The 22,612-nt window shown below is 41.6% G+C and overlaps 1 protein-coding gene and 1 pseudogene across 1 annotated transcript; one reads left to right on the forward strand and one right to left on the reverse strand.

The window, feature by feature from the left end:
- The first annotated feature begins 1,690 nt into the window (after positions 1–1,690).
- LOC106987339 (protein SET-like) lies at positions 1,691–2,420 on the forward strand (annotated as a pseudogene).
- A 2,225-nt stretch (positions 2,421–4,645) lies between these two features.
- LOC106987338 (putative olfactory receptor 3A4) lies at positions 4,646–5,593 on the reverse strand. Its single transcript, XM_015085600.3, has one exon. It carries the CDS (start codon positions 5,591–5,593, stop codon positions 4,646–4,648), a length of 948 nt encoding a protein of 315 aa, XP_014941086.3.
- Between the last annotated feature and the right edge of the window lie 17,019 nt (positions 5,594–22,612).

Raw genomic sequence — 22,612 nt, forward strand, 5'->3', positions numbered from 1 at the left:
GCTCATCAGTTGGACTTAATAAACAACATATACCACTTTTAAGCTTCCCGCCATTTATGTTACAATAAATTCCCCCCAACAAGGAACTCTGTGTGTGTGTGTGTGTGTGTGTGTGTGTGTGTGTGTTCACGCCTAGCAAATGAGGGACTTGATGGACCAACGGCAGACAAGCCAGTCACCCTGGCATCAAGGGACATAACATAAGGTCGATCATCACTGCTTTCTGAGGACAGATTATTGATTAAAAGGGGGGAATGATAAAAGACATTTTCAACTTTTAACGTTTTTGGGTGCTGCTCCTGGGCTCCCAGGGAAGCTATACTTTTACCAAGGTCACAATGCCTTCACCAAACTTCAAAGCATGGCAATCTTTCTGCCCTGAGCACACATTGTCCATCTACTTCATTAGCAAATAACCTAAAATAAATATTACAAACTAAAGATAAGAGTAAAAATCTCCCTAAATTCCATTCCCATATTGCTGAAGCCTGCAACGTTGCACATACTAAAAGCATAAAATAAAGTTAGTAGTTTTCTGAAATGTCCTTCATAATAATTATTGTAACTCTTGATATAACAAAACCATATATAACCCTGGATTAAACATTCCTTTTCCAAAGCACTTTCTTCTCCGTGAAGATTGTATATCCCAGGCAGCTGTCTTCACTTGGGCTTGAATAAAACTCTATTCCTTTTTTTTTTTTTTTTTTAGAAATTGTACAAGGTTTGTTCATTTTGTGTTGACAAGTGTCAGGTTAGGTTCTGGTGAACAGAAGACATTGCACTGCAGGGTACTCCAGGACCTCTTCTTCATAAAGTCACTAACTTTCAAGAGCAGAAGATATATCTGACTTTCTTACACAGAAACAGACACAGAGAAGCAGACAAAATGAGGATACAGAGAAATTTATCCCAAACGAAAGAACAGGACAAGGCCATGGCCAGAGATCTAAGTGAAGCAGATACAAGTAATATGCTTGATAGAGAATTTAAAACAATGATTATAAGGATACTCTCTGGACTTGTGAAAAGAATGGAAAACATGAGTTAGGCCTTTAACACAGAAAAAGGAATAACATAGCAGAGATAAAGGGCTCAATAAATGAAATGAGAAACACACTTGATGGAATGAAAAGCAGTATGAAACAGAGGGGTGAATTAATGAGCTAAAAGAGGAATGGAAAGTAACCAAGCTAAAAAAGAGAGAGACAAAGGAATTACATAAAACTAGAATGGATGTAGAGAACTCAGTGATCCCATCAAACATATAATAATATTCATATTATAGGAGTCCCAGCAGAAGAGAGAGAAAGGGGGACAGAAAATTTATTTGAGGAAAAAATAGCTGAAAACTTCCCTAATATGTGGAAGGAAATAGATATCCAGATCTAGGGGGCACAGGGAACTCCCATCAAAATCAGCAAAAGCAGACCTCCACCAAGACATATTGTAATCAAATTTGCAAAATAGAGTCATAAAGAAAAAAGTCGTATAAGCGGCAAGACAAAAGAAATCATTAACTTAGAAGGGAAAATTCATAAGTCTACTGGGATATTTTTCAAGAGAAACTCTGCAAGACAGAAAGGAGTGGCATAATATATTCAAAGTGCTGAATGGGAGAGTAGTTGGAGTTTCTTCCAGACATACGTCTGCCCTTATTTTGTGGACTTTCTTCACAGCATGGCCCTAAATGCCAGCTTCACTCCCACCTCAAATGAAGAAACTGCCTCCTGCCCCCAAGTCAAAGGAGACATTGACCTCTCCAATGGGAGATAAAGAGCAGCAAGAAGCAACAGAACATATTGATGAAGTACAAAATGACGTAGACTTAATGAAGAAGTCAGTGAGGAGATTTTGAAAGTAGAACAGAAATATAACAAACTCCACCAACCATTTTTTTCAGAAGAGGTCAGAATTGATCACCATAAAGCCCAAATTTTGAGGTAACATTTGTCAATCATCCACAGGTGTCTGCACTGCTTGAGGAGGAGGATGAAGAGGTGCTGCATTATTTGACAAGAGTTGAAGTGACAAAATTTGAAGATATTAAATCAGGTTACAGAATAGATTTTTATTTTGATGAAAACCCTTACTTTGAAAATAAAGTTCTCTCCAAAGAATTTCATCTGAGTGAGAATTGTGATCCATCTTCGAAGTCCATTAAAATCAAATGGAAATCTGGAAAGGATTTGATGAAACATTCAAGTCAAATGCAGAACAAAGCCTTCGGGAAGAGACGGCATGAGGAAGGAGAAAGCTTCTTCACCTGTCTGCTAACCATTCTGACTCAGATGAGTTAGGAGAGGTCATCGAAGATGATATTTGGCCAAATCCATTGTAGTACTACTTGGTTCCTGATATGGATGATAGAGGAGGGAGAGGAGGAGGAGGAGGAGGAAGATGAAGGAAAAGAGGACTAACTGATGGATCCCAAACTTCCATTTTTAATTTTCTCCGGTCCCTTGGAGCAAGTTGTAATCTTTTTTTCCCCATTCCTTGTGGCTCATTCGCCCTGTTTTTAAAAGTCTCTATTCTCTGCCTTTATACCACGGTTCTCAACTTACTTTGGGGGAAAATACCATGAACAGAATAGAGTAGGGAAAGAAACTCTACCCCTTTCTGTTCCAAATTATTTTTATCCCTTCCTGTCTCAACAAAACCTTTATGGAATCAACACCACCATGTTCTGTGGAAAAAAGAAAAAGCTGCTCCCTTAGCTATGCCGGAAACTGGAGGGTGTTACCTTGCTGTGTAGTAATGCATGGAATTTAGCTTTTTCCCTCCTTTCTCTCACTATTGGGCTCAGAGATAACACTGTGTCTGTACGTGAATATGGACAATTAGCATTGACCAAGATATATCTGTCTACTTTCTCTTGTTTAAAAAAGGGGGGGGGGACTTTAAAAAAAATGGGGCTACCAAAGATCAGCAAGGAGTGGGTTTGAAATGTTTGGGTGGGTTAAGAGGGCATTTTGACAACATGGCTTTGGCATGTTTAATCAGGATGTTTAATGGACATCCTAGCAGTTTAAGATGACACCTTTAAAATAAAATACCCTCCTAATGATGACTTGAACACTGCCGCTCGATAGGAGAATCAGAAGAACCTATGGGATCTTATTGGGAATTGACATTGTGCATTGTAATTTTGTTCCTGTTTATTTTTAAATTTTCTTTTTGTTTCTCTGGAAAGGAAAGATGATGCTCAGTTTTAAACTTTAAAAGTGTACAAGTTGTTTTGTTACAATAAAACTAAATGTGTACACACATGTGCCTGTGCGCGCGCGCGCACACACACACACACACACACACACACGCGGGCGCGTGCCACAGTGATTAATGGGAAAAATCTGAAGCCAAGAATATTCTATCCAATAAGACTATCATTCAGAATAGAAGGAGAGATAGAGTTTCCCAGAAAAACAAAAATTAAAGGAGCTTATGATGACTAAACCAGCCTTGAAAGAAATATCAAAGGGAACTCTTTGAGTGGAAAGGAGAAAACAAAAGTGACAGTATAAAAGTAGGAAACACAAAAGCAGTGAAAATGAACGTTTCTGCTAAAAAATCAGTCAAGGAAGTAATAAAAAAGGGATATAAAATGTAGTAACACATGTTCAAACATGGGGAGGAGAGGAGAAAAGAATGGGTTCAAGCTTAAATGGCCACCACCTTAATATAGACTGCTATATGCAGATGAGGTTATATACAAACCCAAAGCTAACCACATATTAAAAACCACTAACAAACATGCAAATAATAAAGAGAAAGAAAACCAAATATATCGCTAAAGAAAGTAGGCAAAACATGCCATAAAGACAAGAAAGGATCAGAGAAAATCTTCAGAAACAACCACAAGACAAGTAATAACATGGCAGTATATACATATCAATAACTACTTTGAATGTAAAGGGACTAAATGCTCCAGTTGAAAGATACAGGGCTTCAGAATGGATAAAAAACAAACAAGACCCATCTGTATGCTGCCTGCAAAAGACTCAGTTTAGGCCTAAAGACACCTCAGGCTTGGTTTTAACACGTTTCCTTTTTGTTGATTTATTTGTTGCAATTGGCCTCCAGCAATCCCTTTAACCTCTACCAGCTGCTCTGGAACAAAGTGTAAATTTGTCAAAGGCACAAAAACCTCTTAATTCGTATTTCTGTTTTGTTTAAATAACGTTTTCCCTCTCATATTGATTTTCCTTTTCTTTTTCATTCTTTTTGTTGCCCAGTTCCCGTCCGCCTCCCCACACCTTATAGATACCCTTCCTCGTCGAAATGAGATGCAGTACTTACAGATGTAGCCTGCCTGGGTTCAAATCCCAGCTCTGGTGTTGATTAGCTGTGTGACTTTGGGCAAGTTACTCAACCTCTCTAAGGTTCAATTTCCTAATCGGCAACTGTAAATCTACATCTACCTCATAAGGTTATTATGAGGATTAAATGAGTTAGCAGATGTCAGTCACTGAGAAGACGGCCTGTCATGTACCATAAAATAAGTGATAGCCATTATCATTTTTATTGTATTTTCCTTCCTAAGCCAGTCTCCAACCCCACTTCATCATACTCACTTCCCATCTGCACTAATCACAATACCTTTTGGAAGCAGTAAGCGTGACATTCATAAAGGCCAGAGGAAGGGATCTCACTCTGGAGGCCGTCTCCCTGTGAACACCCGCTGCAGGGCGCCCTGCACATCAGGGTTCCGGAGACTGTAGATGAGTGGGTTCAGCATGGGGCTGATGACAGTGTTGAGGATGCCAATCCCTTTGTCTTTGTCCGAAGCCTCCACTGAGCCCAGCCTCATGTAGCTGAAGACGCCTGTCCCGTAGAATACACTGACAACCGTGAGGTGGGAGCCACACGTGGAGAAGGCTTTCTTCCTGCCCTCAGCAGAGCGGATTCGCAGGACTGCGGCTGCCACGTGTGCATAGGACACAGTGATGAGGACCAGTGGGGCCACACCCATGAAGGCTGCTGCTACAAAGAGCAGCAGCTCATTGAGCTGGGTGCTGGAGCAGGAGAGCTGGAAGAGCTGTGGGAGGTCACAGTAGAAGTGATTGATCACATGGGGGCCACAGAAGTCGAGAGTAGATAAGGCAACAGTTTGGGTCAGTGCGTTGGTGAAGGAAAAGGCACACGACACGCCCACTAGCGCTTGCTGAATTCCCCAGCTCATGCGGGTGCTGTAGGTGAGGGGCTGGCAGATGGCCAGGTAGCGGTCATAGGCCATGACTGTCAGCAGGAAGCAGTCCGCCCCTGCCAGGAGGTGGAAACAGAAGAGCTGTGAGAGGCAGGCCCCGTAGGGAATGCTTCTGTTATTGGACATGAAGCGTCTCAGCATGGCAGGGACAGTGACACTGATGCACCCGACATCCAGCAGGGACAAGTTCCCCAGGAAGAAGTACATGGGGGTGTGGAGTTTGGGTTCGGTGAGGATGGCAGCCAGGATGCTGAGGTTGCCCCCAAGAGTAGCTACGTAAGTGAGAAGGAAGACGGTGAAGAGGACGGGCTGCAGAGCTGGGGTCTCTGACAGACCCAGCAGGACAAACTCAGTGACAACAGAATCATTTCCTGAGGCTCCCAGATCCATGGCTTTCTTCCACCAGCAGCAGAACTGAGCAAAAACTAGGAGGTGCCAATGGTGGTGAAAGGAGAATGAGATCCTGATAGAAACCACCAAGTGTAGCAATGTCCCAGAGAGGGCCAGGATGCAAGGACACATAAAATTTAACAGAGTTAAAGATTGTGACATAATAGGAAAAGACTTGATAAACCTGACACTTAGTGGGTAAGAACAGTAGCATTGGAGAGACTCAAACAGAACTAAATGAATGGACATAAAATGGGGAACAAATGTAATATTTGAAAGCTAAAGGGAGAGATGTTTTTCCTGAGACCAAAGTTCCAAGAAGAAAACGCCAAGCCTGCAGATGGTGGCATGGCCATAATTTAGGTACACAAGATCCCAGGGGATGAAACGGAGGCTTCAGGGAAAGGGAATGGGAAGGCATGCTCCCGCAACCTGTGTCCACAATGTCCACTACACATGTCATCGCGTAGGATGGCAGTAGTGAGATGCTTGCTGTTGCCCAGACTATTAAGACATTAACTTGTGAAGCTGAGCGCTGGTCTGGACTTTTCAGAAAAAGTGAAATGAAATGAAATGAAATGAGATGAGATGAGATGAGATGAGATGAGATGAGATGAGATGAGATGAAATGAAATGAAAACAGCTACATGAAATGAGAAGATACCATTGAGGACATCTCCCGCTCCACTGCTGGTGAATACAAGCCTTGTAGATTTTCTAAACAGCAAGATTCTATTGCATTTCTCCATATAGAACTTGGGAAATTTGGGCTCCAGAGTACTGACCTTTTGTTGATTAAGAAAACTGTAAAAAAAAAGTTTTTGAGTAGGGTGAGAATTGGCAAGCTTAAGTTCCCAGGTGGGATCAGTGGATACCCAGTTGAACTCTCTCACGGAGCTAAACAAGTATATACCCAGCCCCTGAACTCCCTTCTGCTTCCAATTGCACCATCACTTAGCTTCTAGCTCCTCGGTCTCCTGGCTCTAGTTACACATCATCCAACACACATACTATCATGGACCCAATGACCAGATAAGGACAAAGTCTGTGATGGTGCCATGACTGGCCCCATATGATCAGTTGGATAATACTTGCCTTTCCCCAAAGTGGTCACACTAATAAAATACATCGTGATCTGTCTCAACTTCTGGTTGAAGGATGGATGTTTAAGTCGCCTTGAACAGGAAAAAGCTGGAGTTGGAGCTCCCCAAGTGGCAAAAGGCATGAGCAGAGGAATACATTTCCTGATGATTAATTTTGAAAATATTGTCAAGACCACAATGGGTCAAACACCGACTGATGGTCCAGCCTCTTCTACATGGACACGTTGTTTAGACTATCACCTCCAAGTCAATCTCTCCAGATCTGAAATGGTCTTCTTTCTCAATCTGCTCTTGACTTAAATATATTGGTAACAGCCTTGCCAACCTCCCAGTAGCAGGGCTGGCAAACTTAGTCATCACTGCCTTCTCTCTAACCCCTCATATTCAAGCACCCAAGTCCCACTTGATATTTTGGGAGAAGAGAGGAGCCATTCCAGAGCCCATTCCCTTGGTATGTAAACCAAGTTGAGAGTCCAGTGAGGGGTCTTGGGATGGCATTCACCCAGACAAGAAGATGGGCACTTCTTAAGCAAAGAGGAGGGACGGTCACGCTTGCCCAGAGACCCTCACGGAGGCAATAGCTTATAAAGGACAGAGAGATAGAGACAGACAGCTAATATGACATCATTTCACATTGGGATTTTTCTCCACTCCACTGTTACCCCTTGAGGCTTCAGAAATTAGCACCTTCCAGGGGGAGACAGAACCAGGTAAACACTTGTGTTTGCCACAGACATAATGATCTCTAGAACCTTTCAAATGTTTTGGATTTCCTCAACATGTTTCCAAGTATGACTTCATGGATATGGAAAAATTCATTCATTTGTTTAACAAAAATGTTCTTCACCACCTACTATTATTGATCTTACAAATAAAAATCAGTTATTTTACCAGAAAATATGGGTGTGTTCAGGAATATCAGAGGACTGCAGTTTGGAACAAGCAAGCTATGGCAAAAACCATAGGTGAGTCCCACAAACAAAAGAAAGGAATGTTATTTTATGAAGAAATAGGAAGTTGAGAGGAGTTCTTGTCCCTTCGAGAAAAGCAAGAGTTGAGAGTGATGATGGTTTCTCATTGGCTGAGTTGCTGGTGTAGTCTATTACTTGTCAGAGGTGAAATGTACATCTTTTTGTGTCGGGGCCCAAAATTGAGGATTCTTTTCCCCTGAGCGTTCTTCTGTTGGGGTCTGCATTGACAGTTCTTCCTAGAACTGAGGTGGAGTGGCATAGAGTGAGAGCTCCCCCCTTCTGGCTTCCACACTCCATTTTAATGATGTTTCCCTTTATTAATTTTCACACTGTGTACCTGCACTGCTATCAGCATTGCATGGAGTTAAAATGAATTTCAGAAAGTCTTAAAGTACAGTAAAGGTCACACAGTTTCAGAGGTGACCTTGGGACTTTGGGTTTCTGGTTTAGTTCAGCCCATTGTCTTCGGTGGGGAAGAGCAGAGTCTTGTACCTACACAGCTTTGCTTGCAGCCTGGGCCTGAGAGGAGGGTGGAGCCTGGGCAGGATCTGCTCCTATCTCAGTCCTGGAGCAGCATCCCTGGACTTCCCTCATCTCACAAGGTCATGTCACATCTCCCAACACAGCTCACATTAGCCATCCTCAAACTTGGCATCTCTTCTAGCCTCAAACGAATGCCTTGCCATTTTTCTGCTTCCACTCACAATCAGGACCCTGTAGCATCCTGATCCTAAATATTTTCCAACCTTCAAGGCCCCCAACATCATAAAGGAAGAGAAAGGTTTGGAGTATGTTTTAGACCAAGACTGCCCTACTTTTGCTAACCCCTGAAAGTGGCTTTAGGCATCAGACTCAACTTGTAACAATTCTTTGTTAAGTCAGAAAGCTTTCCCACTGGCTTTCATTAGCATGTTTGGGAGAAACTCTTTGCAGGATCAATTGAGGAGCTTCATGGTGGCTCTGGAGGAGCTGGAAGGGAATTAGGATAAGTTGGGATTTCTGTCAACAGCTGTCCATAGAAGGGAACCACAGGTTACAGAAACCACTATTGCACATTCTGCTCCTGACATGACAAAGGTTATTTTCTCTCCCTGGAAAGTCTTTTCTCACACCTTATTAACCCAAGACACTCCATCCTTGAAGACTTGGCACAGGTCTTCTCTCTCCAGGAAACCATCCACCAGCCCTTAGGGTTGGGTGCCCTTCCTCTATCCCCCCATGGCAGTCTAAAGGTATGACAAGCCGATGATCCTCAATTCTTACGTCCATCCCAGATGCTATGCTGTTGATCCTAACTGTGCACTGGATATATCTACATGAACATTCCACAGGAACCTCCAACTCCACACATACAAAACCAAATGCACCATGTTTGCCCCTATTATACAAAAAGAACACATGAAAAGACACACACACACACACACACACACACACACTCTCACACACACCTAGAACCCTAAAAACACATGGCTTTTGTGGAAAGCTCACAGGCAAAGAAATAGCAGGGCACAATGATCTCCTGAACTCTCACTATTGCCCATGGAGGGTGGTAAAGGGTGAATATCACGAGACTGGAAGGACTAGGGCAAGCTTTTCGGTAGAGAGGGACTCCATCCCCTACAGACACTCGATATATTTATGGGAATTGGAAGAAAGAGGGAAGCATCCAGGCAGCTGCCCAACACCCGGTGCCTCCCGGATGGGGAAGTAAGTTTGTTAAATGGGGATGCCTCCAGTGGAGCTGAGCCTTGGTTATCACCCTGTTTTTCCACTGAACCGCTGAGCTGACTTCTTGCTAAGCTACTGAAAGGGGGGAGATATTGCCAGACAATATGATAGACAAGAGGTGACCAAGATATATGGTCCCTGCTCACGTGAAAAAAGGCAAGCCTTAACCAATAGTTATCTCTTATTCACTATGCATATACATTCACACACCCACATGCTCCGCCACATGCCCACGTTATCATTTTTTGTTTTACCAAAAGGGACATGACACTGAATGAATTTTTTCAGCTTTTAAAAAATTATCTTTATATGTTGAGCTTCATTTATTGTATTACTCTTCAAATTTTTTAAAAGTTTATTTATTTATTTTGAGAGAGAGAGAGAGAAAATACAAGAGCCAGGGAGGGGCAGAGAGGGAGGGAGAGAGAGACAATCCCAAGCAGGCTCCGTGCTGCCAGCACAGAGCCCAAGGTGGGGCTCAAACTCATGAACGGTGAGATCATGACCTGATCTAAATCAAAAGTTGGAGGCTCAATCCACTGAGCCACCCAGGCGCTCCCCTCTTCAAATTTTTTCATTGACTTTCTAATATTCTATTATTTGCATTTGCCAAAATTTACCTTATCACTGGATATTTCGTTCCAATTTTTCACTATTATAAACAATAATGGAACCAAGTCTCTTCATCTCTGATATTTGTCCTCTGTTCTGAATAGTTTCTACCCCTAATTTGGGCAAAGAACTTGTCTTTTCCATTGAGATTCTACATTCTCAAGACTAGATTCCTTCTTACCTTATGACAAAAGCATAAATTACTTCACTACTTTCTTTTACATAAGAGACAGGGAAACATGCATTCTTCACACCCCCCACCTATATTGTTCATATTTATTGCTCATATCTTTGTTTTGAGAGTTTTCACTGGCTTCAGGGCTTGTTGACTTATTTGTTAGCATAGGTTTTTCAATTCAGTTAACTATGAAGGAAGAGGAAAAAAGATTAATTATGTAAACATGTGGCAATTATTCAAAGCCTTCATGTAATAATGATCACCTAGTGGGAAGGAAGGAAATTTGCTTGAGTTTTTAGACCATTTAATTAATATTGGGACTTACGAGGATGCTGCAGCCGCTGGTGATGATGGCTGCCGTCATTTTTACTAAAGATGATAGGGAAGCAGAATTTTACTCAACAGGATAACCTTGCTACACTATCCAGACTTCATTTGCAATGGGGCTGAAAAAGTCTACAGAATCTCTCTCCAATTTTTTAAATTTGATTAATAATACTTTGCCCATTAGTTTTCTTTTTAATGTGTTTCATAAATAAAACAACAACATAACTATATTGCATATGCAGTGGTGTTCTCAGCTTGAGAATGAAAGTTATTTCACCTCAGAATTAAGGTGACGATGGGTGGTCTGGGTAGCTCAGTCCGGTTTAGCATCCGACTTCAGCTCGGGTCATGATCTCATGGTTCATGAGTTCAAGCCCCGTGTTGGACTCTGTGCTGACTGCTCAGAGCCTGGAGCCTGCTTCGGATTCTGTGTCTCCCTCTCTCTGCCCCTTCCCCGCTCACACTCTGCTCTCTCTCTCTCTCAAAAATAAATAAACATTAAAAAAATGTTTTTAATTCAAAATAATAAAGAATTAAGGTGCTGAGAGGCCGGCTGAGTTCAGCTTGCATAGGGGATAGTAGAGCCTCCTGGAAGAGGGCACAGAGAGTTGCTATGCCCAAGGCCAAGGCCAAGGGGTTGGATATTACAAGTAAGCTCATCTTCTGATGCCATTCCTGCCTTGTCCCACCTCCAGACTCACACTGGATCCAAGGAAGAGAGAGTTCCAATAGAGGTAATAAAAATAAAGTTTTCCTGATTATTCCTTTATTGGTAGGTATTTAAGTTACTGTATTTACAAGTCCCCATTGTGCACATGGCTCTCCTACATTTAGAACAGATTCCCAGAAGTGGTTCAAAGGTTAGGAAGACTGGTATATTTGATAGTAAGGCATTTTTCCAAGTCCTCTCTTCAATGATAGACTGTTTTCCCCTAACAGTTTTCAAACATAAAGTTCAGATAGTTATATAGGGAGCACCCATGTACCCATTATCTCAATTTTACCAGTATAATTTATTGCAGTCGCTTTATCACATATTTATCACCTGTCCTTCCTTCTACCCATCTATCACTCCATCTTGCTCTTTGATGCATTCAAATAAGATTGTAGGCATCAGTCCACCTCTCCCTAAGTAATTCAGCATGCATATCATTAACGTGAGTTCAATATTTGTTTTTAGCTCTTTTTTATGCAAAAAAGACACAAAAGGTTGTATGATTACAACCTTTATATGACATTCTAACACAGATAACTATGGCAATGAAGACACATTAGTGGTTTCTAGGGGAATGGAAAGGGCAAATAGGACTGACTACAAAGGGACATGAGGGGATTTTTGGAGTGATAGAAATATTCTACATCTTGATGGTGGTGGTATATACAACTGTATACATTGGTCAAAACTCATAGACATCTATAAAGGGTGAACTTTACTGTTTGTAAATTATACCTCAACAAACATGACTTTAAAAAAAGAATAATGGGGCGCCTGGGTGGCTCAGTCGGTTGAGCGTCTGACTTCGGCTCAGGTCACGATCTCGCGGTCTGTGAGTTCGAGCCCCCCGTCGGGCTCTGGGCTGATGGCTCAGAGCCTGGAGCCTGCTTCCGATTCTGTGTCTCCCTCTCTCTCTGCCCCTTCCCCGTTCATGCTCTGTCTCTCTCTGTCTCAAAAATAAATAAACGTTAAAAAAAATTAAAAAAAAAAGAATAATAACGCAGTAAAGCAAATATCTTACCTACTATGCAATTTGTGAAAGAAAACATTCCATTGCCTTTGAAAACTCCCGTGTATCTCTCCTTAATCCTAACGCTCTCTCTATCTCCTCACTCAGGTAATACTATTCCAAAAAAAATCCCTTTAAAATCTTTTTTTATTACATATATATAATTCTCCAAGCAAAATATTAAGTTTTGCATGTATTTGGTCTTTATATAAATGAGATCATTCAGTAGTTCTTCTTCTTTTGAGCTGTTCCTTTTACTCAATATAATGTTTGTGTGGTTCTCCAATAGAGTGAGTGTTTCTTATTTGTTTTTTATGGTGGTATAGCATTGTGTGGCATGACTATACCACAATTCATTTGTTTTCTGTGTGCAGGTGTTTTGTTTCTGTGAACACTCTTGTACACGTCTTCTGGTGCACACATGCAAGAATTTCTCTTTGGTGGTTAATTGAAAATGGAATTTGTGCATCTTCAGATTTAAAGGATTTAAAAGGTTTTGTTTTCCAAAATGCTTGTACCACTTTAAGGTCTTACCAGCGGTGCATAAGAATTTTTGTTGCACTATATTCTCATCAAAACTGGCTGCTTTCTCATTTCTTCATTTAGAACAATGTAGTGAAGGTGAAATGGTGTCTCCAGGGATGCCTAGGTGGTTCAGTCAGGCGACTGACTCTTAATTTCCACTTGGGTCATGATCTCACGGTGGTGGGATCAAGCCCCACATTGGGCTATATGCTGAGCATGGATCCTGCTTAGGATTCTCTCTCTCCCTCCGCCCCTCCCCTGCTTGTACATGCACATGCACACACACACACACACTCTCTCTCTCTCTCCCTCTCTCTCTCTCTCTGTCTCTCTGGAAAGAAGAAAAAGAAAAAGAAAAAGGTGTTTCCAGCACGATTGTCATTTGCATTTGCTAGATTACAAATAAAGCTGAGCTTCTTCTCCTGATTTCACTGGCCATTTGTGTCTCCTGTGAAATCCCACTTTTTTGCCCATGATCTATTTTATCCCTTTTATTTTTTGTATTTGTTGCAGAAGTTTTCGACATGTCTTGGATTCTCCAAAGTAGCTGTATGTGCTGCAAATCTCTTCTAATTTGTAGGTGTCTTTTCACTTAAAAATTGCTGTCCTGTGATGAGTAGAGGTTTTAAATTTTAATGTAGGCAAATCTCTCAGTCTTTTTTAAATGATTAATGCCTTTTGGACTTCTTTAAGATCCTCCTAGACGATCATGAAGATATCCCATAGACTATTTTTAAGGTTTTACATTAAAATTATTTTAATTTATTTTTTTAATTTATTTTTTAAATTTATTTTTGAGAGAGAGAGAAAGGCAGAGTATGAGTGACATAGGGGCAGATAGAGAGGGAGGCAGAGAACCCAAGGCAGGTTCCAGGCTCTGAGCTCTCAGCACAGAGCCTGAAACGGGGTTCGAACTCATGAACCACAAAATCATGACCTGAGCAGAAATCGGACACTTAACCAACCGAGCCACCAGGTGCCCCAAGGTTTTTTACATTTTTACTCTTCAGTGTAAGTACCTCATCTACCTGAAGCTGATTTTTGTGTATGGAGTGAAAAAGATATTGTGTCATATTTTTTTTCCTCCTTGGACACACTTTACTGAAAGGTCTTTTTCCTACTGCTCTGTAAGGCTGCCCATGTCACATATGACATTTCTACATATTATTTCCAGGCTCTCTAATGCGTCTTTTTGGTTCATTTCTCTAATTTTGCTCAAATATGACATGGTCTTAATTTCTATACCTTTAAAGTATGATATGATGCCTTGTAGGGCAGTCAGGTGCAGTTTCGTGCAAGAAACTCAGTAAGAGAGTCATATTGTGGAAGTAGCAGCTTTTAGCTGGAATAGAGTCCAGGGTTGAGAACAAGGTTTACCAGAATGAGCATGACTCAGATGTGGAGCCCCAGGCTCGTCCACTGCACAACAGATACCAGCCGTATTGTAAGATGGACGGCAAGCATCTGAGGGTGGAAATGTGCTCACTCTTTCCCAACTGGCTAATACACTATAGGTGGAGTCATCTACAACAGACCAGGAAAGAGCTGAAAAAGGTTGGCACTCACATCAAAGTACATCTTGGTGGCAGAGAGTCACAGGAGTGTATGTGGCAGCAGTTGCTTTTTGAAGTGATTTGGAAGAAGAGGGATGGAAAGTTTCATAGAGTTCCAGCTCTTCTAAATTGTAGATGCACAACATCACGTGAGTTACTGAACTTCTCTGGGCCTGTTTCCTCCTGCGTGTAGTGGGGCAAATAATGAAAACTGCATCCAAGAATTATCGGGAGGATTAAGTAAGATAATGCACTAAAATGCAATAGATATTGGTGGTTGTTACCGTATTATTGTTAATACTTGTTGGTCCCCTACCAAGTGCTTTAAGCATGCAATTTTATTTAATTCTTAGACCAACCCTATGTGGTCAGAGAGGTTGTTCTCATTTCACAGATGAGGAAACTGAAACCCAGAGGAGTTCAGCAGCTGGCCCTAAGTCACGCCGTGAATAATTGGAAAGTTAGTCTGACTGTAGCATGCCCATGTTTTTCATATAACACCAGGCTGCCCTGGCAAAGTGGTAGGAGCTGGGGGCCCTATCTCTAAAGAAATGCAAAGTCTTCATTATGGTGGGCAGTCACTGCTTGAACAGGTGGTAGGACACTGAGGGAGTACTAGACAACCTCTCTACATTTTGTTTGTTAATCTCATCATCTGGACCCTTGGCTTCTAAGAACCTGGCTTAAAAGCCAGTGTAGGAGACCTTGGGGATCCCCATGGTCCTTCCTAACACTACTCAGTTCTATTACAACTTCTAGAATCATTATGGGACCCAATAATGTAATCCCAGTGTCCCTGAGGGGGAAGGCATTGCATTCCTGAGGACTCATTAGGAAACTGAGTTTGCGAAGTCTTCTCCCTTTTGCCCCTTCCCTTGTGCCTCCTCTTATCCCCAGGCCAATGCAAGCCTAGGAGCTGGCTACTCTCTGATCAGAGCTCTTCTTTGGGTCAAGAATCTGGAAGAGCAAGGCACTCAGGGATGGACTCTGGTTAAGTCCTAGCTCCACCATTAGTTTCATGGGTTGCATTGAAAAGACAGACATTCTAGGGTTTGGAGAGGAAGATGGTGGCAGAGTAGGAGGACGCTAGGCTCACTTCATCCCATGAACACAACTAGATAACTATCAAATCATCCAAAATACCCCAGAAATTGACCTGAAGTCTGAAAGAGCAAACTCCACAACTAAAGGCAAAGAAAAGGCCACATTAAAGAAGGTAGGAGGTTGGGGTGCCTGGGTGGCTCAGTTGGTTTAGCATCGGACTTTGGCTCAGGTCATGATCTCACAATTTGTGGGTCCGAGCCCCGTGTTGGGCTCTGTGCTGACAATTCAGAGCCCGGAGCCTGCTTCTGATTCTGTGTCTCCCTCTCTCTGTGCCCCTCACCCACTCACATTTTGTCTCTTTCTCCAAACTAAATAAACATTAAAAATTTTTTTTAAAAAAAGGCAAGAGGCATGACAGGGGGGAGAAACACATTGTGGGTGCTCCGGAGAAGGATCTGTCATCAGGGGGAGAGGCCAGAGAGAGAGGAGCACACAGGGAAATGCACAAGGAGAATGTTTCCCCAAAGGTATTGGCTTGGAAAATGGGAGTGGCTAAAATAAGTTCTTGCAACCAGCTGGGCTTAACACCCAGTTTCAAAGGTCAGTGGGCTTGGCTGGGATGGAGCCCTGAGGGCAGTGCACTGCTCCTGGAGGAAGGCAGGGAAACAACCTAAGGGCAGATAGCTGGGAAACCATGATCTGAAGAGAACCTGGGCACACACAAGCACCAACCCCCTGCACTCTGGTGCGATCTCACTTCTAGGTCATGCTCACCTCAGTCACAGCACAGCCTCCCGCCACCAGAAGACCAGCAGAAACCCTGCCCCATCACATCTCCCAACCAGAGAGTTCTGCAGGGCCTCAGTTCTGGTGGAGGTGCTGTTAGGTCTCATTTCAACAGACCAGAGCACACCTACTTAAAACTCTTCACATTCAGGCCAGGGACCAAACACTGCTCACAGCAGGCAAAGAGAACCTCTGCAGACGACTGGCCTGAAGAATAGAGCAGCCAAAACACAACAGCAGAGTGCACACAGAACCCAGGAGAAACTCCTTGAAGTGCCAGGACCTGGCACCACATGAACTCGTATTCATAAGGCCATTACCTTCAGGAGCAGGAGACATTTCTGTGGCCTTTCTAATACAGAGAAGAAGGCAGAGACCTAGACAAAATGCCAAGTTGGAGGGATTTATCCCAGATAAAAGAACAAAAGACCTAAGCAAAATAGATATAAGCAAATCCTTGATGGAGAATTTAAAGCAACAGTCATAAGGATACTCATTGGGCTTGAGAAAAGAATAGACGACATCAGTGAGAGCCTGATCACAGATAAAAGAGTTTAAAAAGAATCAATCAGAGATGAAGAATGCCATAAACAAGATTGATATAATGAACAAATTGATATTTGTTCATTATATCAATCAACAGGATTGATACAATGAACAAATAGCAGGCTTGAAGAAACAGAGGAATGAAATAGTGACCTAGAATTATGGAAATAATGAAAATAATGGAAAATAATGGAAAATAATGATGTTGATAAAAGAGAGAAAGAATTGTGCAACATGAGAATGGACTTAGGGAACCCAGTGACTCCATCAGTCATAATGACATTTGTATTATAGGAGTCCCAGAAGAAGAGGGAGGAAGGAGGCAGAAAACTTATTTGAGGAAATAATAGCTGAAAATTTCCCTAATCTGGGGAAGGAAACAGACGTCCAGATCCAAGAGTCAAAATCAACAAAAGCAGGCCAACGCCAAGACATATTATAATTAAATTCACATAATAGAATGATAAAGAAAAAAAAATCTTAAAATCAGCAAGACAAACAAAGTCCTTAACTTATAAGGGAAAACCCATAGGCTAGCAGGAGATTTCTCAACAGAAGTTGGCAAGCCAGAAGGGAGTGGCATGATATATTCAAAGTGCTGAATGGGAAAAATCTGCAGCCAAGAATTCTCTATCCAGCAAGGCTATCATTCAGCATAGGAGAGATAAAGAATTTCCCAGACAAACAAAAACTAAAGGAGTTGATGACCACTAAACCAGTCTTGCAAGAAACGCTAAAGGGGACTCTGAGTGGAAAGGAGACAGCAAAAGTGACAAAGACAAGAAAGAATCAGAGAAAATCTCCAGAAACAATGACAAAACAAGTAATAAAATGGCGATAAATACATATCTATCCATAATTACTTTGAGTGTAAATAGATTAAATATTCCAATCAAAAGATATACGGTATATGGTGTAAGACAATGGTCCAGTTTCATTCTTCTGCATGTTGCTTTCCAGTTTTCCCAACACCGTTTGTTGAAGACACTGTCTTTTTCCCATTGGATATTCTTTTCTCCTTTCTTGAAGATTAATTGACTATATAGTTGTGGGTTCATTTCTGGGCTTTCTGTTTTGTCCTGTAGATCTCTGTGTCTATTTTTGTGCCTGTATATATTTGTAATATAACTTGAAGTCTGGAAGTGTGATGCCACCAGTTTTGTTTTGTTTTCTTTTTCAAGGTTACTTTCACTATTCAGGGTCTTTTGTGCTTCCATACAAATTTTGGGATTGTTTGTTCTAGCTCCGTGAAAAACGTGGGTGGTATTTTGATAGGGATTGCATTAAATGTGTAGACTGCTTTGGGTAGTAAGGACATTTTAATAATATTATTTCTTCTGCTCCATGAGCATAGAATGACTTTCTATTTCAATGTCTTTCTTCTTCAATTTCTTTCTTCAGTGTTTTATAGTTTTGAGAAGACTGACCTTTCACCTCTTTGGTTAGGTTTATTCCTAGGTATCTTATGGGTTTGGGTGCAATTGTAAATGGGATTTATTACTTAATTTCTCTTTCTGCTGCTTTATTATTGGTGTATAGAAATGTAACAGATTTCTGTATGTTGACTTTGTATCCTGAAACTTTACTAAATTCATGTATCAGTTCTAGCAATTTTTTGGTAGAGTCTTTTGGGTTTTCTACATAGAGTATCATGACATCAGCAAATAGTGAAAGTTTTACTTTTTCCAGGCTGATCTGGATGCTTTTTATTTCTTTTTGCTGTCTTATTGATGTGGCTAGGACTTCCAGAACTATGCTAAATAACAGTGGTGTGGGTGGACATCTTTTTCCTGTTCCTGACCACAGAGGAAAAGCTATCAGTTTTTCCCCACTTAGGATGATATTAGTGTTTGTTTTTTCACATATGATCTTTATTATGTTGAGGTATGTTCCCTGTAAACCTACTTTGTTGGAGAGTGTTCACAAAGGACTGTTGTACTTCTCAAATGCTTTTTGTGCACCTATAAGGGATCATATAGTACTTATCCTCTCTTTTATTAATGTGATGTATCACATTGATTGATTTAGGAATATCGAACCACCCTTGAAACTCAGGAATAAGCAGAGGAAACAATCAACAAAACTCAAAGACAATCTATGGCATGGGAGAAGATATTTGCAAATGACGTATCTGATAAAATATATCTGATATCCAAAATATATAAAGAACTTATGGGAACTCAGCACTCAAAAAATGAATGATCCAATTAAAAAATGAGCAGAAGACATGAACAGACACTTTTCCAAAGAAGACATACAGGTGGCCAATAGATACATGAAAAGATGCACAACATCAGTGATCATGAGAGAAACACAAATTAACACTATAATGAGATATCACCTCACACCTGTCAGAATGACAAAAATCAACAATACAAGAAGCAACAGATGTTAGTGAGGATGTGGAGAAAGGGGAATGTTCTTACGCTGTTGGTGGGAATGCAAACTGGTGCAGCCACTCTGGAAAATAATATGGAGATTCCTCAAAAAGTTAAAAATAGAGCTACTTATAATGCAGAAATCACACTACTAGGTATTTGCCCAAAGGATACAAAACACTCATTCAAAGGGGCACATGAGCCCTGAAGTTTATTGCAGCATTATCAATAACAGTCAAATTATGGAGAGAGTCCAAGACTCCAACTGATGCATGGATCAAGAAGATTGATAAACATATCGGAATGTTACTCAGCCATCAAAAAGAATGAGATCTTGCCATTTGCAACAAAGTGGGTGGAGCTAGAGTATGTTATGCGAAGTGAAATAAGTCAGAGAAAGACAAATACCATATGATTTCACTTGTATGTGGAATTTAAGAAACAAAGCAAACAAGCAAAAGGGAAAAAAAGAGAGAGGTAAACCAAGAAACAAACTCTTAACTATAGAGAACAAACTGATGGTTACCAGAAAGGAGGTTGGTGGGGGGATGGGTGAAATAGGTGATGGGGATTAAGGAGTGGACTTGTGGTTATGAGCACCAGGTATTGTAAGGAAGTGTTGAATCACCATATTGTGTGTACACGTGAAGCTAATATTACACTGTGTGTTAACTAATTGGAATTTAAATTAAAACTTTTTTGAAAAGAAAGAAACTTTCTGGACTTCACTGTCCTTGGGTGATAATGGGATTATCAACATTCCCACAGAACAATATGAGAGATGGAGTAAGGAGCTCTGTGTGAGGCCTTTCTGAGAAAATCAAAAGCATCACAGAGTTGCGAAGCATCATTATTGGGTTCATTAAGACCTTGGGTTGTTTATCAGCATGTGGTTCCCCAAAGCCCCACTCCTTCCCGGGGTGACTAATTTTTGAGGTCTGCAGGGGATGTGGCACCGCAGTGGATAGAGTCCCACAAAAAGAGATGATCTCACATCTTTCTCACTCACTTTCTTATATATGACCCCTTCAGGGCTCTCTGGGGCCAGGGCCCGCATGATACGGCACCCTCTTCATTCCCTCCATCAGAAACCTGTCTGGCTCTGTACCTGTAACAAGGTGAGTGTTCTCCAGGGTCCTCCTTCTGTTCCCTAATAATAGGTAAGACACTTGAGTTGTTACCACGCAAGTCAAACCTCCTATTTCAAAGAAGTTATAGTAAAGAGAGTCTTGCCTGGGGTAACAAGTCAAGTGAGGGAAAGGGTTGCCACCCTCCTGTGCCAAAGCACTTTGCCAACACCTGTCATTCTTGGACAAAGCTTGCCTTCTGTTTTTAATTGGAGTGAGTATGAGGGCATTCATATAATCTAGTCCCCCAGCTGGACCCGTTCCTTAGGAAGTAACCTTGGGCCAGACCCCTATCTCAGGTGGGCTGAGTGTCTTCATCAACAGGTGCATAAAGCTTTTAGTTGGAATATCAGAGTGGGGAGCAGTAAACACCCAGCAGGACAGCTTGGGGCTCACCCAAGAATGGTAATCTAGAAGGACCTCTTCAGTCGAGGTGACCATGATGATCCTGTTTAAGGTGGACTTCTGGGGTGCCTGGATGTCTCGGTTGGCTAAGCGTCCGACTTCAGCTCAGGTCATGATCTCACAGTTCATGAGTTCAAGCCCCGCGTCAGACTCTGTGCTGATAGCCCAGAGCCTGGAGCCTGGTTCAGATTCTGTCTCCCTCTCTCTCTGCCCCTCCCCCACTTGCACTCTGTCTCTTTCTTTCAAAAATAAATAAAAACATAAAAAAAAAAAGGATGGACTTCTTAGATGCATAGATCAGTAGCCATCGTGTTAATGAGTGCAAGTGGAGCTGCCTGTCACCTGAAAGGTAAAGAGACAAGTTTTGATTGGAAAGAAATTTGAGCTTTACTCAGGAGGCTGGCCACCTGAGGAGAAGACAGACTCTCGTCCAAAGACCAACTCCAGGTTTCTGCCTGGCCCAGAGGTTTATAAAGGGGTTTAGGGTAGTTAGCTAGCAAAAGGAGTGCAGTGGCCTACAACGTTTCTCCATCATGTGTAGACTCTATGATGCCAGCTACAAATATGATCTCAGTGCTTGGGGACTGTGCCAGGGAATCCGGTTCCTGTTTTGTGATGTGCAGGAGTAAGTACTGTGTTCTTTCTGCAAAGGAGGGCCCAGGTCTATAGATACACAAAAGGAGGTTAGTAAAATCATTTACGTGACCTGAAAAAGAAAATTATTTTGCTAATAAAAGTGTTAGGCTATCAGAAAGCTAAGGAGGCTTCAAACAGACCTGCTGGCTTCTGTGGCCTGGGAAAGTTCTGGTCCTTCACTCTTCAAGGCTAGTGGGCAAATCTCTCAGAAAATGAATTAGTTTACTACAGATAAAGGGCCTTAGGTCAGCGAGTAAGGAATACATTATCTGGGAGCAAGTTAACACTTAACGACCAGCTAGAGTACTGTTACGATCGTAAAATCTCGGTGATGGTAAGTCTCACCTCTACAGAGTGAGGGTTACCTGGCATCCCTGTGGGGTGTAGTCTTCTGGCCTAGACTTATTTATTCATAGGGTCTATCCCCTCCTAATTGCCAAATTCTTTGCAGCTGTTTTCAAGAAAAGACACTATGTCAGTGAAGGGATTATTTTAACTACTGTCTCAACGGTTCCCAATGCCCCATCTAGATAGAGGGAGTGGATGTTCTTACAACAGCAGTTCTGTGCCTTTTACTCAAACTTACACTTCCTTCAAATGCTATTAATTGTCCCTGGTCTCGCATAAATTCCATCTCATTCAAAAAGCCTTTCCCAACTACTACAACCCAATCTGATGCCTCCTTTCATTAAAATTTTTTTGATCTTATGGTCAGGGCTGCCAACTTCATTCATTTATTTATTTCAGAAATATCGAGCACCTACTGTATGCAAAATGTGAGGATAGGCATAGAAACTGCAAAGCTGAGTGAAGCATAATATGCCCGGAAGCCACTTAAAGTAGGCAGAGGAGTAGTGGAGTCACTAGAGAGAAAATACCATGCAAGAGAGTAACGGAAAGAATTGCCTTGAAGTACGCAGTTAAAATGTTGCATGAGTTTCGTGGAGAGGAGCTTGAGATGGGGAAGGATCAGGAAAACTTTTACAGAAGAGAAACATTTTAGTTGAGTCTTCAAGGATTTGAGCAGTTGGGAGTTAGCGAGATGACATTGCACATAAAATGAACAGTTCGAGCAAAGATAGGGAAGTATGAGACGGAAGAATATGAGATCTTATAACGCAAGTTCAAGTAGATTCAAGAGGGCATTTGGGAGGCAGTTTAATTATTCTCCGATGATGTAATATGTGTGGACAGCTGTTTTGCTCTTATTGACATCAAATCACACAGTGTCTACTGAATGAGCCTAGGTCTATAATTAGATCTGCAGGGTGACTCAAGAGGAGCCGTGGATTTCTGAGCTAACAAAAGACCTTAGGAGACACTGCATCAAATTTCTCACCCACATGGAATCTTCTAAACAGCATCCCCTAAAACTG

The sequence above is a fragment of the Acinonyx jubatus genome, chromosome E1, assembly GCF_027475565.1.
Source record: "Acinonyx jubatus isolate Ajub_Pintada_27869175 chromosome E1, VMU_Ajub_asm_v1.0, whole genome shotgun sequence".
Classification (NCBI taxonomy): domain Eukaryota; kingdom Metazoa; phylum Chordata; class Mammalia; order Carnivora; family Felidae; genus Acinonyx; species Acinonyx jubatus.